At 34.1% G+C, this 19,540-nt stretch overlaps 1 protein-coding gene across 2 annotated transcripts; it reads left to right on the forward strand.

The window, feature by feature from the left end:
- The first annotated feature begins 745 nt into the window (after positions 1-745).
- Positions 746-17,566, forward strand: LOC149726102 (glutamine--fructose-6-phosphate aminotransferase [isomerizing] 1-like). 2 transcript variants are annotated; one of them, XM_089889520.1, is made up of 20 exons: positions 746-890; positions 1,248-1,355; positions 1,664-1,771; positions 2,232-2,357; positions 2,707-2,765; positions 3,565-3,699; positions 5,060-5,121; positions 6,060-6,139; positions 7,291-7,422; positions 8,620-8,725; positions 9,193-9,263; positions 10,790-10,911; positions 11,445-11,612; positions 12,880-12,992; positions 13,210-13,375; positions 13,718-13,832; positions 14,619-14,746; positions 15,061-15,228; positions 15,477-15,638; positions 16,167-17,566. In XM_089889520.1, the coding sequence occupies exons 1-20, from the start codon at positions 884-886 to the stop codon at positions 16,209-16,211; spliced, it is 2,181 nt and encodes a 726-aa protein (XP_089745646.1). In that variant the 5' UTR covers positions 746-883; the 3' UTR covers positions 16,212-17,566. The 2 variants fall into 2 exon arrangements, with proteins under 2 accessions (XP_089745646.1, XP_089745647.1); XM_089889521.1 differs by lacking the exon at positions 7,291-7,422 and having other exon boundaries at positions 748-890.
- Positions 17,567-19,540: the final 1,974 nt, after the last annotated feature.

Below are 19,540 nucleotides of genomic sequence, written 5' to 3' on the forward strand. Positions count from 1 at the left end.
AGAAAAAATAACTAACTTTTTAACATTTTACACAATGGGAGCTAAGAAGACTATAAAATAATTACCAAACAAAACCCTAATTAAAAATAACATTTAATTTGAGGTTACTTTGTTTAGAAAGTCAGAGCAGTAGTTTAAGTCGTTATTTTTATAAACCATGCAATTAAATGCTTTGTTTGACTTTAAATAAAATTACTTTATATTTGTTATGTAGTAAATCGTGTCTATTTGAACAGTAGCATCAACATGGTTTAAGTTACGTACTGTTGTACTAGTGTTAGTGTACCACATATTTAAACTGTTAAATAGAAAATTGATTAGATTTGATTTGGCATAATATGTGTTTTATGGCATGTTATTTATTGTATTTACTATATGGCAAACATCGATTAGTTAAACATATGTTGCTGATTAACAACTTTGTTGCTAACTTACACCCTCTAGTGTTTGTTTTCTTTGTTTACTAGCACCGCATATTTACCAAATTCATTTTTAGCCATATATTTACCTTCAGGGAAGAGACAGATTTCACCATCTGGTGAGGTCCATGCAGTTGTACCATGGGTGTTGGGGTAATGAGCCAACTCTGGTCTAAATCCTAGCTCCCATGACATACCTCACCGCAGGACCTCACTCATATAGAATATGTATTTATAATTTGCTTTTTTTGGTCCGATTTGACTTATGGGGAGGATTGTACATTAGTATTAAAAACTATTCTATATGAATAAAATCCTACGGTGAGGTTGTCAGGAGACCTAGGATTTATGCCAGAGTTGGTGGATTACCCTAAGTATTCTTATACTGTTTACTTTTTTTACAGACAAGAAAAGAGTTGTTTTTATTTTCATTTTAAATTAGACTTACTGTGAATCAAGAAACCATGTGTGGTAAGTTTTATATTGTATTTATATATATATGTGTGTTTTCTATTGCAAGTACTGGGCTGTTAGCACTGTAGGTTCCCAAGATATATATTCTTATTCTATTTTCCCAGCTACAGTGTGGCATAACATGCGATACGAGAATTTGTCTTTTATGACAGTTAGGCATCTTTTAGTTATTATACAAGTGCCTAACCACTGAGCCACAGTACGGAGCCTAAAAATGAAAATTTTGATAGTAAGATATATATACAGGTCATTTTATTTGCTGTATTATTGGCTTTATTTCATTCATATCTATATAATATAAAATGTAATGAACATAATGTTAAAGTTTTTAGACTTAGTTTGAATATTTTCTAGGTATATTTGCATACATCAATTACTGCACACCTCGTGATAGAAGGTATATCTTAGAGATTCTTGTTAACGGACTTAAACGACTGGAATACAGAGGTTATGACTCTGCTGGTATGTAAATGCATTTTGTTATTTATTTATCCTTGTGTGCTGGGAAACGACAGTCCTTATAACACAAGTGTTCTGTTTCATACACCTCGTGTCCGCCTATGAGTTACCATATATGTAAAAACAATCCTTTGTGAATGATTGTTTTTTTCGTATGGCTGATAATTTGGACAACTCATTAGTATTTACTGGGTTGGAGCAATTGCTGTTTATTGTCTATAATTTATTAATAGCAAACACTTGTAAAAACGCCGTATAATATATTAAAACCAAGGTACTGGCTACTCCGCTAAATTTTGCTCATTTTCCAGGTATCGCAGTAGATGGGGGTAACACAATTGAAAAGAATGGAAACTTACAACCAACTGTTCTTATTAAGCAAAGGGGGAAAGTTGGGGCACTTGAAGATAAAATTCTGAGTATGTTTATATGAGATACATAGGCGCCAAACCTGGGGTGGCAGGGTGGGCAAGCATACCCTGAGTTTTTTGCACTGAGTTAATTAATAAACATTATATCCAAGTTTGTTTAATAGGAATGCGCATCTGACCAAAACTGCCGCTCTTGTATTTTCAAAACCTTTCGTGCATAGGATTTATTACTAATGTGAATATTATAAGCAATATTATATAGTTTCAACTAAGTATAGGGACCATTCTTTTTTACGTTTAGTTTTTGATCCCTTTTTACATCAACAAATTAACCTAGATTTGTTTATTTTGTTATTTTCTTTACCAATTTGGTGTCAAAACCTGTAAAACAAGGCCATGAGCAGAAATTTGCTTGTCTAACGATATCCATCGTACTACGATACTTTATTCCATTACACCTGGTAGCAACAACAGAAACATATTATATACTTATATTTTCTTCGTACAGAAAGTGAGGAACTTGACTTTGAGTTGAAGTTTTCAAGTCATGCTGGGATCGCGCACACACGATGGGCAACACATGGTGTTCCGAACTCCGTCAACAGCCATCCACATCGGTCAGATGATGGAAACGGTATGTATTAAGTGAGGTGCATTAATCAGCATAGGGGTAATGTTAGGAGTGACCACAGACGCCAAACCTGGGGTGACAGGGTGGGCAGGCTTACTCTAGGATTTTCTACACTGCATTAATTAGTAAACAATAAAAACTAAATTTGTCTCATAAAAATGTGTTGCTCCACTTGCCTTATATGTATATATTTAAAAAGGTAATATTAATATATATATTGTAACTTTGTAAGCATTGCCTTTTGTTATTTTTGCAACCATTGTTCCCTTTACCCCCAAAACTAAACATTTAATCATAATACACTCTTGTAGTTGCCATAAGAAGCTTCCTAATTCTAACAATATTTTACCAGAGTTTGTTGTTGTACATAATGGGATCTTAACCAACTACAAGAGCATCAAAACTTTCCTGGTAAGTTTATGTTTAAGTTACAATCTACAACTTACATGCCCGCTTTTGAATAGCAAACCATATAACTCTGTTGTATAAACAGATACATACATAGACATTCTAAGTTTGGTAAAAAAATAGATTTATAATACATACATATTATACATACTGATACTTGGTATCGGGAATCTGTCACTTTTTATAAAACCATAACAGCTACATTTGTTTTTATTTATTTATAATTTCTTTACGTGGGGCATTTACAACATTAGGTTTACATAGCAACAAAACCAACTAAAACCATGGCCTGACATCGGCTGTTAAAAGATAATATGCTGACCAGAATTTACTTGGACCACAATGGCCACCAATTTAAACACATTTGATAACTGAATGGTTTCTATTCTTTTTTTTAAAGAAAGTGTTGGCCTATATTTCTATATTTTTTGGGGGTTTACCCTGTATTTTATATTAGAACAAGAAAACAAATGTTGAGAAATATATAGTAAGGTGTTGCAAAGATTTTAATTTGCTTGCTGAATAAGGTTGACCAATAACATCCTGTAAAGTTTTCGGAAATTGTGACAGGCTATTGTGTAGCTGCATCTTTGGCAGCTCAATTGAATTAATACAACTCCTGTCTTAGTTTGCTATATACAATACTGCAGAAGCATACAATACTGTGAAGCATACAATACTGTATGGAACAGAACACCTGTCTGTATAAAACAGAATTATAACAACTGTTGGGCCAAGCGTCGAGAGGATAAATAAGCTTTAATTATTTTGCGGAAATTATATATATTAACTTTTTATTAAGCAAAGTCATAACTACGAGTTTGAATCTGAAACCGACACTGAAGTTATCGCGAAGTTGATCAAGTACTTGTGGGATAACAGGGAAGTTGAGGACATTCAGTTCAACACATTGGTGGAAAGGGTGATCCAACAGCTGGTAAGAAATAATATGTGTATTAACTTTCCACCTTAAAATCTATAAAGTTAATAATTGGAAGCCAACAAAAATATTTGTGGGTTAAGGATTGATGGCTTTATTATAACTTAAAATATTGGCCAAATCTGGGGTGGCTTTGAATTTTTTGTCTTTATTGTTGTAGAGCTTATGTAATTGTGTGTTGGTGTAGCATCTTTTCTTTGTTAAACTAAAGACATTCTTAATAATTTTTTACAAAGCTGAAATAACCGTAAAATACCTTCCTTCCGAAAGGCGTCACTAAATGTTTGAAATAGAATTGAAACATGATATGACTGGTGTTGCGTGCTCTGACATGCAGTGTTGTTATAGGGCAGTACTTCTCAAGCCCTGGTTAATGACCAAAACGCCAGACTTTTTAAAATACAGGGGAGGCAGGCATAGTTAGACACAAATTGTTGTGAAGCAAATCTAACTTATTGGTTGTAACGTTGACGAATTAATTACTGGGTAAACCTGCCCACCCTGCCACCCCACGTTTGGTGCCTATGGTCATGACCAGAAGGTTGAAACCATTTGATTTGGTTGGGTTGCCAACAACAGTGGTTTAAAAACCTTTTTGATTGTAATTTTAAAAGTTAAATTATTACATTCTATTCTATGTTTAGAAAAATTATTTAAAATGTAGTTTTAAAAATTAAATCTTTTTTTTTGTAATGTTCTGCTTAATGTTTGGATCAACACAAACAGGTTAAAAACACTGATACAGAACTTTACTCGTTGATAATAAAAACTATCCATTTGTTTAACTGTTGAAGTTTATTTTAAATATTTGTCTAAGATAACATCGTCAATATTACTTGGTATAAGTTTTACAAGAAACTAAGTAATGAGAAATTGTTGAATAACAATCATACAACCAAACCATCCATACTTTACATGGTAAACAGTGACAGTAACTTGTGAGTCACTACAACTAGCACACTCATGTTATATGACGTACACACGTTACGTCATAAGTTTCACAAATGGCTTTGTAAATATTGGTAGCCTGTCTGAGTGGTATTTTTTATGTACACACGAACAAAAGGAGTAAACTTTTATAAATACAAGGGAGGCAGGGGTAGTTAAACACACAGTTCTTGGGAACAAATTTCACTGAATTGGTTGTAATGTTCAGTGATTAATACAGTATAGAAAATTCCAGGGTTGGCCTGCCTATCCTGCCTCCCCACGTTTGGTGCTTGTATTCAAAATAGCAATACATACGTATGGTTTTCTTTACAAAACCCTCTTTGTTTAATCAGCATTCCAATTAATCATATGACATCAAAAATATTTTACAACATTTGCTTAAGGTGGTTTCTTGTTTGTTTTATAGGAAGGTGCGTTTGCTCTCGTGTTTAAAAGTCGTCATTTTCCAGGCCAATGTATCGCCACAAGGTAAATTTAATTAAAACAATTTGTCAATATTTCAATGTTAAATATACCTATATTAAATATACCTAGATCGCTAAAGTCGGGAACCTTTTGATTAAGGTGCCATTAAAGCTACATTTTATTAAATTGATTGTATTTATTTGAGAACCATATAATATACTTTAAGACTTAGTGCAAATATTTCAATTAATGTTTGTTTCTTGACCAAAACAATCCTAGGCATTTCCACCAGAATGAATTGTTTTAATTTATTGTTACAAATGAATTGCTATGTTATGGAAAATAACCGAAAAAGTTAATTAGTTATAATCAAGCTAAGAAAACTTTAGTTTATTGGTGAGCCAGATAAAAGTACTTTGTCTTGCTCACAGTTCATAGGTTCCCCATATCCGTGTTATGATATTACTTCTTTTTAATTTTTTGAGGCATATAACTGTTATTTTAATATAGTAAGGTGGGGAAAGATTGTCCATGACTTGTTTTCATTCTATTTTATCTCCTCATTTGATAAACAAAGAATATTTAAATAATTAGATCACTGCATCCTCACGCAGTCACGCCTCTAAAAGAACGTTGTTAATTGTTCAAAACACGATCAGGAAATGTGGGATTTATGTGCTAATGGTATCCCATTTTACCCCACAGTGCTATACAATATAACAACAACCCAACGATAACACAATCCACAGTTAGCTACACATACTTACATAGGGTGGGGGGAGATGGGACACATTTAACACATTATCTAAATACCGTGATAGTCTTTTAAACAATTAACAAAGGTCTATCGGCGTCTTCAGCATCCGATTTTATATTTCTTCAAATATTCTTAATTAAGACCAAATGGAGTGGGAAATTAGAATAAAAAGGTGTCCCATATCCCCCCACCCTACTACATGGGACTTTTATATTATATATAAATCACGTTTCCATTATTTTAGGCGAGGCAGTCCATTGTTAATTGGTGTTCGAAGTAAATCTAAATTATCCACCGACAACATTCCTATTCTGTACAGCTCATGTAAGTCAACTGTGTTTGTTTTGTTTTTTGATTTTTAGCTGATTTGTTTTGGCAAGTTTATTTTGTGTAATGTTATTTTGATGTTGTGTTCAGAATGCCTTTATCAGTGTGAAAAGTTACTTTTATTATTGTTTACTGCCAGGCATATGTAGCATAGTAAAGGCCTTTTGGAAAAATTATTTTGCAAACTGTAATGTTTTATACGTTGTTTCTTTGGGACATAGTACAAGTCGGAAAAAGATCTTCTGCCAATTTTTTTTATCTTAAAGAACCGAAGTTTCATCTGTCATATTGCGAGACATCATCAGGGTTTGCGGTTTAGTGTCTTGCCCAAGGTCACATACACAAGGGTAGCGGTGTCTAGCCTTAAACCCGTATCCTCTGACTACAGGCAGTGGTAAGGACTGCGCATGTGTGGGCATGACACTTACCGGCAAACCGTGATGTTGTCTCCCCGTGTGTCAATTTTGGGTTCTTTATGATCACAAAAAAAAAACAGAAAATCTTTTCAGACTTATAATGTGACTGGCGATAAAACAACATATAAAATATTACAGTGCAAAATAATTTTTTCAAAAGGCCTTTATTATGTTTCTAGTATTCGTGGCAAAGCAGTTTGTTTGTTTTTGTTCCGCATGTTTTATGTTGTTTTTGTTTTGTTAACTTCCATCACAACCATCTTACTAACACTGGTGTCCAGATAAAGCTTAAATCTTAGGAATACAGGCATGTACCGATATAATACTTTTATCTATATAAAATATGGTATAATAGCATTCGCATTATCATTGTCGTTACATATTAACTTTGTTTTCATCTGTGTTTATTACATCTTATTCTCATAAAAATCTCACCACTGCTATTATGTTAGTTTAGTGGTATGTAAGTTAACTGTAGGAAGGCCACTATAACCAAATATTTGGTTAGTTGGTCAAATCTGGCTGGACAAAGACTTCACTCATATAGATTAACTAAGATACATAAATTTCTATTAAAAAATCCTTGTTACTTTAATACACCACATTCCTGCAAACATTTTGCTATAGCAGGCCAGCATTATGCTTTTCGGAAGCCAGGATTTTACCCCAACAACCCAAATTTTTCATCAAAATGTTAAAATAAAAACTGACAAACTCTGCTTTGTTGGTTAGATCCAAAACGGTCGAGTGTTTCAGGTGGCGTGAAGTCACTTAACGAGTTTTTAAAATCAGCTCGGCCAAGTGTAAGCGAGTTACATATTCAAACACCTCCTTCACCCAACGATACTAACAACCTTGACACTGGTAACTTAGCATGATAAACTCGGCACTGTGTTTGTATAAAACAGTTGAAACCGGTTATTTAGATCCCTGCTTCTCAACCCTGGATCACAGACTGAAGTAGGCGAAAGAACCAATCTAAAAAACATTTGGTTGGGTCGCCTACTACAGTGGTTCACAAAGCATTTTGATTTTTTTTTGTAAAAGTTCAAATATTTTTATGGGTTTTACAAAAAATTTTGTAAAATATAGTTTCGGAAATTGGGTCGCCGTTTAATGAATTGGCTCACTTATTAGTTTAGTATATAAGGCCTTTTAAACGCTATTGTAAATTGTTCAAAGTTGATTTGTTTAATAAATGGGTTATGGCAAAAGGTTGAGAAGCACTGATTTAAAAAGTAGAAAATGGCGGCCTTTAAAGCATTTTCTAATCATCGCGCATTATACAAAACAAATAAGTCTTGAAATTGAAATACTTTGCAATAAATTGAAGATCACAAACTTTTCTAATTAAACTCATGTTATGGGTGCATGGTATGTTGCAAAGTAAGCAATCTTACAATATTAACAATATCTCGAAGCTCAGGTGCTTTCAAGATCTTGTGAAATAATTCTTCATTTGCTTTGGTTTGAATTTCTCTTTCATGTTTTAATTATTTTTGTGCAATCATTTCAAAAGCATGAAGCAATGCTTCTTATATTACTTTACTGTTTGTTATTTTCAAAGCACCTGCTATTGATACTTTAAATGATGTTTTTTTGTGATTTAATTCACATAAAAAATTGTAATAATATAATTTATTGTAAAATACCGAATATATATACAAGTCTCAAAAAGCCTCATTCATCGGCACCAGACTTTTATAAACAGTTTGACACACAATCCTGCGAAACAAATTTTAACTTACCAATTATCATGTTTACTGATTAATGCAGTGCAGAAATTCCAGGGTTGGCCTGCCTACCCTGCCACCCCGGGTTTGGTGCCTATAATCTAACCAAACAATTAGATTTATAATCCCATTCAGCACTGTGCAACCTCCAATTAAAAGAAAAACTTAATTAAATATTTATATATTGAATAACTTGTATCATTTTATTTGGTGAAGTAATTCAAACCTAATAAATTAAGCCACAATTTTTACATTAATTACTAAACCATTTCACGTATATGTCCAGATTTGATATTTTTTTAAAATATTCAATTGTACACAAATGCAGGCACCAAGAAAGCTACTGTAGAAATGAACCGACTTAACAGCACAACAGAACTTGTAACACAAGGAGAAACCGAAGGAATTGAATTTTATTTTGCTTCTGATGCAAGGTGTGGTGTGTTGAAATGTTTAGCTGTTCTAATTGGTGTGCTTTACACATTTAAGTTGAAATATGGCTGTTCCAAACGTGTGGTACACAAATTTAATTTTTTATGTGTCAAAACATATATGCTGTTCCAAAGGCGCTTTTGTGATGTTATTTTATGAAAACAAATTGGTTACAATTGCCAATCTAGCCTGGCAAAGTGGTTAGTGCCCTCCCTCTGGTACAGAGGTTACATGTTCAAGGCTTGCCACTGCCACTGTATGTGTGTAAGTGTATCCTTGGGTAAGCCACTTAACAGCAATTGCTCCAACCCAGTGGTCCTTTTTGGGCTGTTTAAAAACTATATTGCATCTCCTTAAAGTTTACCCAGCAAAATACACTTCATAAAAACTACTAAATACCTAGGTTTTGCAAGATTAGATACACTGTCTTTATGAGTAATTTTAAGCTATACGTTTGCATTGGTTGCAGTGCAATCATAGAACATACAAACCAAGTTATTTTCCTCGAGGATGATGATGTAGCTGCTGTTGTTAACGGAGGTAAATATATATTAGTGACATCTTATGTATTGTGGTTTCCAACGCTTGCTTTGTAACCCGAAGGTGTCCTGGTTCAAAGCCCAATGCTGCTACCTGTGCGGGTGCATGTGTGGTAGTCATATCTTTATATAAGGCAGTTGTATTGTAGTAACAGTGATCGCCTTGTCAGCATAAGGTGTCCAGGTTCAAAGCCCAATGCTGCTACCTATGTGGGCGAATTTGTCTTTGGACAAGAGAATTTATTACTGACTGCTCCAATTCAGTCTACTTTATTTTCTGTGGGTTCTACAGTGCGGCACGACATGGCTTGATAAAATGTATAAAGTTACCAAAGAAATACATTCGAACTTATACATAATATAAGGATTTGGAGTAAGATAGGACATTGTTTAATTCTCTTTCCATTTGGTGGTAAAAAAAAGAATATTTACAAAATTATATAAGGGATCCTCACAACTCTAAAAGAGCGTTGGTAGTTGTTTAAAGCAAGATCAGGAAATATGAGATTTATGTGCCAACAGTATCCATCTTACCCACAGTACCATATATCATTGTACAGCCAATCTCAAGTTATAAGGTTAAGGTTATTGACAAATCGCAACCCTATGTTAAATGTCAGTCATTGGACTCACACCCACTCACAAATTACACAATTCCTGTAAAACCAAGCTCACTGTTTGCGCAAATACTTGAAAAGTTGGATGAAATTTCCCTTCACCTCGTACCTACTTGAGATTTCACTTAATAACTCGAGTTTGTTTGCGATAACTTTATAAAGTGTCTTTTAATCGAACATTTGTGTAACATGTCCACACTGGTTCAGATAAGCCACTTGAATTTCTTTATACAGTGTCTATCAAAGTTTTTTTAAGCAGCAATGACAAATAACATTATTTCATATATTCATAATTTTACTTTTTTTTTCGAAAAACGGTTTTTACCTTTTTTTAAAACTAATAGAACCTTAAATTTAATAAATGGAAAGTTTGCTTAAAAATTATAAATTGTTTTATTTTTTAGATAAATATTGACTTTTTGTGGTTTGATCTCATATTATTATTCATTATGACATCACAATGCAAAGTTAGGTTTTTGAATATTAGTATTGAGAGACTCGCACAGTGTATGTTGTACTTTAACATGGCTCTGTTAGTCAGAGTGACCTATTATATGTCTATATTATGCATTAGAACTGCAAAGTAATAGAAATCCATTGTGTGTATCAGTGTATGTGTTGTTAGTTAATATTTATATCAGTATATCTATGTGTTTCAACAAGTTAAGTATTCAATACAGCTGAGAAATTATTAAATTTTTTAAAAGTTCTTCGGGTGTTGAAGTTATGGATGTGAAGTTAAGGAGGAAAGGTGTATGAAAGTTAAATTGGTGTTTATTAAAAATAGTTTCAAGATTTTGTATAGCTGTCTAGCTAAAGGCACCCATGTTTTAATTTAATTTAAAGACCGTGTTCTTACAATACTTTTAATTTAAACAGCTGATAAATGACTTTGCATGTTATGTTCCAGCATTATCGATACACCGAATCAAACGAGGTAAAAGTAACGAATCGACAACGAGGACTGTGATGTCACTACAACTGGAGTTACAACAAATTATGAAGGGAAATTATAAATCTTTCATGCAGAAGGTGCGAGTTATGTGGTTTTAGTTGGCTGTTATGAACGGTATCTAGTTATGTATCTATTTGATTTGGTTCTACTACAGTGGTTTTCAATGCTGTCTGACTGTTATTTTAAAAATTAAAAATTGTTTCATTGAATGTTTTAAAAATAGTGTGAAATGGAGGAACTTCCCTTTTTTTTTAAAAAAAAAAAACATTTTCTTCAATCCAGTTTGTGCTTAGTGATAAACATTGTGTCAGGTACCATGGCTAGCATCCATGCAACTATATAACCCAGAGGTAATGGGTTCAAGGCTCGTCGTTGCTACTGTTTGTAGGTGTGTGTCCTTGGGCAAGACACTTAATGGCAATTGCTTCAACCCAGTGGTCACTAATGGGTTTGTGAGCCACAAAATAACATACGTGGTAACTCGTAATCGATCACGAGGTGTATGAACATTCGTGTTATAACGACTGTCCTTTTCCTGCCGTGGAAGGAGAAATAAGTTCCATTCATTCAAAATGAAAAAATCCTCTTCTAATAAAGATGACTTTTCCAGGAGATCTTTGAGCAACCGGAGTCGGTTGTTAACACGATGAGAGGGAGGATGCTGTGGGATGAGGAGAGAGTCGTATTGGGAGGACTCATGGATCATATTGATGAGATAAGAAGATGCAGGAGGATTATTATCATTGCTTGTGGGACAAGTTATCATTCAGCCATTGCAGTAAGTTTATAGCAGCATAAGTTGTTGGGGGTGCCTGGAGTTACTTGCATAGGCACCAAACCTGGGGTGGCAGGGTAACTGCATTTTACCAATGTCACCCCAGATTTTACCCTGTTGTTAGGTGTCTATACAAACAAGCAGAGCCAAAGTATATTGCATTCACCACATTAATCAATGAGGTTCCCTATGTTTGCCAACTATGAGTGTAACTGTATTTTAACAATGTCACCCCAGATTATAATCTGCTGTTAGGTGTCTAAACAAACAAGCAGAGCCTAAGTATATTGCATTCACCACATTAATCAATGAGGTTCCCTATGTTTGCCAACTATGAGTGTAACTGTATTTTAACAATGTCACCCCAGATTTTACCCTGTTGTTAGGTGTCTAAACAAACAAGCAGAGCCTAAGTATATTGCATTCACCACATTAATCAATGAGGTTCCCTATGTTTGCCAACTATGAGTGTAACTGTATTTTAACAATGTCACCCCAGATTTTAATCTGCTGTTAGGTGTCTATACAAACAAGCAGAGCCAAAGTATATTGCATTCACCACATTAATCAATGAGGTTCCCTATGTTTGACAACTATGAGTGTAATTGTATTTTAACAATGTCACCCCAGATTTTACCCTGCTGTTAGGTGTCTATACAAACAAGCAGAACCAAAGTATATTGCATTCACCACATTAATCAATGAGGTTCCCTATGTTTGACAACTATGAGTGTAACTGTATTTTAACAATGTCACCCCAGATTTTACCCTGCTGTTAGGTGTCTATACAAACAAGCAGAGCCAAAGTATATTGCATTCACCAAATTAATCAATGAGGTTCCCTATGTTTGACAACTATGAGTGTAACTGTATTTTAACAATGTCACCCCATATTTTACCCTGCTGTTAGGTGTCTATACAAACAAGCAGAGCCAAAGTATATTGCATTCACCACACTAATCAATGAGGTTCCCTATGTTTGACAACTATGAGTGTAACTGTATTTTAACAATGTCACCCCAGATTTCACCCTGCTGTTGGGTGTCCATACAAACAAGCAGAGCCAAAGTATATTGCATTCACTACATTAATCAATGAAGTTCCCTATGTTTGACAACTATGAGTGTAACTGTATTTTAACAATGTCACCCCAGATTTTGTTACAACTTTAAAACAACATACTAAAACGTGGGAAATTCAAACCGAATTTACCCATTAAAAGATATTTACATTATGATGTAACAGATATTTATAACAAAACCAACTTTAGACTCGTCAGTTGATCGAGGAGATGACGGAACTCCCAGTGATGGTTGAACTCGCCTCCGACTTCCTGGATCGCGAGACTCCCATCTTCCGGGATGATGTTTGCTTCTTCATCAGGTAGGACTTCATCATTAGTTTTATTTACCTCCATTTTTTACATATATTAAAAAAAAAATATTAAACAAAAAATTTTTAGATAAAAATTTTTATTTAAAAAAAAAATATTAAAAAAAATTTTAAATAAAAATTTTTACACTAAAAAAATAAATATCTCTTAATTTTTGCCTGAAAAGTTTTTAGTTTTTTTTCACAGTTAGTTTTATTTTCTTCACAGTCAATCTGGTGAGACAGCGGACACATTAATGGCTTTGCATTATTGTAAGAAGCGTGGATCGCTTACTGTTGGGATCACCAACACTGTGGGAAGCTCTATATCAAGGTTAACAGATTGTGGAGTTCATATTAATGCTGGACCTGAGATAGGAGTGGCAAGCACCAAGGTAAAATGGTTTTAACAACTTTCTTAATTTATTTTTTTAAGACACAAAACTTAATATTTTTTATTAAACTTAAATTTAGCATTAATTATTATTAGATTTAGCATTATTTTACCTTTAATATTTCTTTTAGTAATATTTATTAGATTAAAATTAAAAAAACGCAAAAAACAACCAAATATGTTGATGAATAAAAATATTCCTAATCACCCACAAAGTTAAACACTGTGGTGGTTTTGTTAAGGCATGAGGTATATGTAACAAAACATTTGTGTTATAACTACTGTCATTACCCCGCCACGTAAGGATAAATAAGTAACATTCACTCATGTATTCACAACATAGGCGTACACAAGTCAGTTCGTGGCACTTGTCATGTTTGCACTTATGATGTCAGAAGACAGATTCTCAAAAAGGAAGCGATATTTGGAAATCGTTAACGGACTTAAGGAATTGCCAGGTTTGTATAATAATGTACAGTTGGTTAGATCGCCTGCCTCTGGCTGAGAGGTAATGGGTTCAAGGCTCGTCGCTGCTACATTGTGTGTGTATTTGTCAGAGGGCAAGGCGCTTAACGGCAATTGCTCCAACCATCCCTTATGGGTTTGTTAAATTGTCGGCCATACAGAAACACAACAACGCACAAAGTTACATACGTGGTGACTTGTAAGCGGGCATGACGTGTATGAAACAGAACATTCGTGTTATAATGATTGTCATTGCCCTGCCACGCGAGAATAAATACAATACACATACACGCATTTATTCGCTATATAAATGTAAATGCCGTGTGCTCTTACACTTGTGTTGGTGGAAACCTAAATCACTTTGTTATTTATTTAAGACTTTGCCAAGATGTTTGACACTTTGTTAATGTAACTTAGTGGTTTTGCGGCGAGTCAAAATTGAAACATCAAGATTGAAACAAGGCCCTTTAATAACACCTACAAAATTCAAGGGTTCAAGGCTCGCCGCTGCTACCATTGTGGGCGTATGTGTCCTTGGGCAAGACACTCCACCCCAGTGGTCACTATTGGGTTGTTTAAATTATCAGCCATACATAAATTAAATATGTGTAAAAAATCCTGTCCTTGCTCCACCACGCAAGGATATTACCTGTATGAAAGTTATTAAATTAAAACCCACTACATTATGTCATTAAAAATTGTGTTTCAGGTTCTCAAATTTTGTTTAATTTTTTAACGAAAAAAAAATATTTATTTTTATAACAGAATTTCGTTTTCAGAAAAAATCAAAGAAGTTTTGTCTTTGGATTCTGAGATCCAGAAATTGTCGGAATCTCTTTATAAGAAAAAGTCATTGTTGGTCATGGGGAGAGGATTCAATTTTGCTACTTGCTTAGAGGGGGCTTTGGTAAGTGTATTATGTTAAATATATGTTTTAGAACCGTTTTTTTGTAATAATTTGTAAAATATATTTCAAGTCTAATTTTTAAAAAATGGTTAAGTTTTCACAATTCTTTAAAACCTAATTTTTGAAGTTATTGGAAAAAATGAAGTAATAACTTTTTAATTTTTCCTAATTTAGTTCCAGAAAACATTTTTTTAATCAGAAAACTTAATTTTTAAGTTCCTAAACCTTTTTTTATAAAAAAAAAGTTTTTTAAAAATAATTTAATAAAAGTTAAAAATTTTTTTTTTTTTCTTAATATTTTTATTCATTTTCAGAAAATCAAGGAAATAACGTACATGCACAGTGAAGGGATATTAGCTGGGGAACTTAAACACGGGCCTTTAGCTTTGGTTGACGTGGATATGCCGATACTGATGATAGTATCCAAGGATCACGTTTATTCCAAAGTTCAAAATGCATTGCAACAAGTAGTAGCAAGACATGTAAGTTCGGATGATTTAAATGAGAAATTAAAAAAAACTAAAAACTGAACAGAAAATTTGTGAAAACTTTAAAAAAATGTTAAAAACCTAAAAATTCTTTTTTTAATAGCTAAAACAAATGTTTAAACTAAAAGATTAAAGAAAAAAATTTAATAATAATTAGGCCCATGACAGCATACATATATACAAATTAGTTTTCTAAAAATGTTAAATTTCGAAAATGTGACGCTATAAACATATTTTTCCAGGGCCGGCCAATAATAATATGCGAGAGCGATGATCAGGACAGCGTTAAATATGCATCCCATATACTTAAAGTTCCGCACACTGTTGATTGTCTACAAGGAATTCTAACAGTGATCCCACTACAGTTGCTATCTTTCCATATTGCCCAGCTAAAGGAACTTGATGTGAGTATTAAGTAGTGTTGGGGTAATAGGCCCAATTCTGGTTTAAATCCTAGGTTCCCATAGTGTTTTCTCGCTGTAGGACCTCACCCATATAGAATAGAATGTGCATATACAATGTTGGGGTAATGGACCAACTCTGGCCTAAATCCCTGGTGGTGTGCCCTGCTGTAGGACCTCACCCATATAGAATATTATAAAGCATTGTTTTTGTGTTTTTCTGGTGCCGTAGCTCAGTTGTTGTGCGCTAGTATCGTAACCAGAGGTTCAATGATACGACTTTTGTCAATGTTTGTGTCTTAACGGTAATTACTCCAACCTAATTGTAATATGTTGTCTAATTGGTCAGCTTTAAGAAAACCCACAGATAAGAAATAAGCAATCACCCACAAAGTTACATACGTGGTAACTAGTATGCGGGCACAAGTTTTTATAAAACAACACCTATGTTATAATGACTGTCGTTGACCAGCCATGCGATGATAGGCAAGTTGTATTTATTTATTCCTATTTATAACATTTCTATTTTAGGTTGACTTTCCACGCAACCTTGCCAAGTCCGTCACGGTTGAGTAATCTTGCCTCTCCTCAACTCATACTTGATGGAAACTCAAAAGTTTAAAAACTTTCTTGGGAAAATTTTATTTTTTTAATAGAAAAACCCAAAAGAACTAAATATTTAAACATTAAAATAACACTATATATAATTGGATCTTTCCTATTCCTTTCTTGCACTGAACACCAAACTGTGCATAAGTTTTATTCTTTTTTTATCAAATAATTGTTTATTTAGTATATGGATATTTTAATTAGTAATTTGGCTACAACAGGCCTATTCTGCACTCTGCACTTAATGTTAAAATATAATAGTTTAGTTTTGGTTTTTAAACAACGACGTTTGTAAAAAGGTTAGTGTTTAATTAAAGCCAACAATTTAAACTGACAAATACTAACTTAAACATAAAGGTAATAGCCAACTCTGGTCTCCTAGCATACGCTGTAGGACCTCACCCATATAAAATAGAACACGCTATGGTTTGGGGTAAGGGGTCAACTCTGGCCTAAACCCCCCATGTTCCCTGGTATTTCTCGCAGTATGACCTCACCCATATACACCCCAAATACATTATGTTGTTTAGTTTGAATTGTTGACATTATATTATCAAGGCACCAAAAAGATAAATTCCAAAGAAACGCAAATTATATTTCCAAAATTTTGATGTTGCTTATTTTGTAGAATAGAACTATGGGGTAAGATGGGATACCGTTAGCTCCTAAGTCCCATATTTCCTGATCGTGTTTTAAACAATTAACAATTTTTTTTAGAGGCGCTGGGCTAGGGTTATATAATTCTGTAAATATTTTTGGTTTACTACTAGAAGGGGAAAACACGTTCCATCTTACCCCACCCTACTATACCTATATTTTGTAATCTACTCATGCAGTTACTGACTACAAGCAGAAAATTATTTGCTTTAGTAATTGTAAATGCAGTAAAATATATATTTCTATTTCGCGGTGTTTTAAAAAAGCGGTACAATTGCAATTTCCATTCTGTATTTCAGTTACAGAATGCCTTCACATAAACTGCTATTTAATCAGTCTTAACCTAACTAACCAGTTACCTAATTAACATAGCTGTCATAATATATATTATACCCACCAAAAATCAACAATTTTTAAGTTCAAAACTTGTGTAACAGTGTACAGATCTTTAGCATGTTTTTCTCTATATTGTATTCAACTGTATTATACCAGCTTCAATAGACAATGTCATCCTGTATTGGTTTGCTTACGAATATATGTTTCAAGTACGCTTTGTATTTTAAAACACTGGTTTTTCATGCACTTGTATATATAAAAATATAGACTTTTTTTAAATATACTCGTATAGGTGAAGCTGTTCGTATATTAAATATATTGCCGTTCAAGTTTTGTGTTATAGATATGAGACAACGGGTTACGCCAGGGATACAGGGGCGTATCATCGACCCCGCGAACCACGCAGCCGCGGGGGGGGGCCACACGAATTAGGGGCCCACTTAATACCGGATAGAAAATTAACCACATATAAATTGTTGTTACGTCGCAAAATAAGCTTCGCCGTCGTAACCCAATAACATGACAACGTACGTGGTAATTTAAACATTTAAATAAGTTTGTAAAACGGGGGGGTTTTACAGTTTTCGCCATTTTTTTTTGTTCAAGCCAAATTTTTTTTTAGAACCCCCCTTTAAACACGTCTATTTGTGCGAATCCTCGTGCCCGCTTGCAAGTTACCATGTATGTAACTGATTTAGCCTCACATGGTGGGCAACAACAGTCGTTATAACACGGGTGTTTTGTTTCATGCACCTCGTGCCAGCTTACTAGTTACCACGTATGTAACTGATTTTTTTGGATTGCTAAAACTTTAAACAATCTGTTAGTGATCACTCATTTCAAGCAATCAAACGAAACTATGCCATTACACATCGGTTCGGGTGCCTGTTCTATAAGAAGAATATATTTAGATAATATGTGCTAAAGGTGTCCGCTCTTCCCCACTCTACTATACAGATATCACGATCTAAAGGTTTGTGTTTTTACCTAGTTAGTACTGCCAATAGTGATATGCATGGCTAGAAGTTTCACAAATTGCCTTCGCAGTTAAACATGTGATAACTCGGAAGCGTGTAGGAGGGACATGAAACATAACACCCATGTTCATAGTACTTACTTGGGGTAAGATAGAATCCTCACAAAGTCCCATTTTTTCTGATCGTGTATTGAATACCTACCAACGCTTTTTTAGAGTCGTGAGATGTGAGAATACGGTTACATAGTTACGTTGATGTTCTTTGTTTTTGTACCAAATGGGACAAGAAAAGAGAATGAAAACATGTCTCATCTTACCCAGTCGAGTATTTCACGACTGCCGTTGCCCCGCCACGCGAGAATCAGTCTTTCACTCATGCTTATCTTACTATTAATCCACGCAAGTCCAAGTACGAGCTTTCATACAGAGAAACTGCACACGATTTGTTTAGGCGCGTACAACTGCGACTAACGATGTATGCAAATTTAGACACGCCGTATATTTCCTGCTTTCTTATTCAGCTTGTCTATATTTTGAGTAATCAGTTCCCCGGGTGTTGTAGTTTAAAGCCAACACCACAGTTTTTTTCCTGTATTTCTAGAGTTAGTTTAGATTGTGGTTAAGTTGTTGCATTTGAAATGGAATCAGGAAACTTTGCATACAGCAAAATATTGGAATATGCAGTGTGTATGCATCTAATGCGTTGTCTTTGTTTGTTTATACATTTTATTCTAGAGAGTATAACTGCAATCTTTAGCCTTTGTTTTGTCGTATCTTGATACTAGTGAAGAATCCCCCCCCCCCTACCTTATTTGCAAACTACTAACCACTAACCCCTAGGTTAGAGGGTTAGTCGTTATAGGGGTTAATAGTTAGTGGCTATAGGGGTTGGTGGTTAGCAAATAAGGTGGAGGGGGAAGATTCTTTACTAGCACCGATACCTCTTTTCGAGATAGGGCCTATATGGTAGGATGGGGGAAGATGGGACGCCTTATCATTCTATTTTCTCGTCGTCACATTTAGTAGTTAAAAAGAAAATTTAAAGAATTATAAAACGTATCCTTGCGGCTTTCATAGACTGTTGTTAATTGTTTAAAACACGATCAGGATATTTGTACATTATGTGCTAAAGGTGTCTCGTCTTCCTCCCCCCTACTATATAGTTCACGAGAATGTAGTAACAGCCTGTTATAACATTAGAGGAAATATAAAAACTGCAATATGATTTGACGTGTGTGGTACGCATGCGTATCATGGCATTAATTTAGTTCCATAGGATGTTTGGCTGGATTTCTTGGTAATGGTTACTTTATGTGTTATATGTCGT

This window comes from Ciona robusta, chromosome 12, assembly GCF_009617815.1.
Source record: "Ciona robusta chromosome 12, ASM961781v2".
NCBI lineage: Eukaryota > Metazoa > Chordata > Ascidiacea > Phlebobranchia > Cionidae > Ciona > Ciona robusta.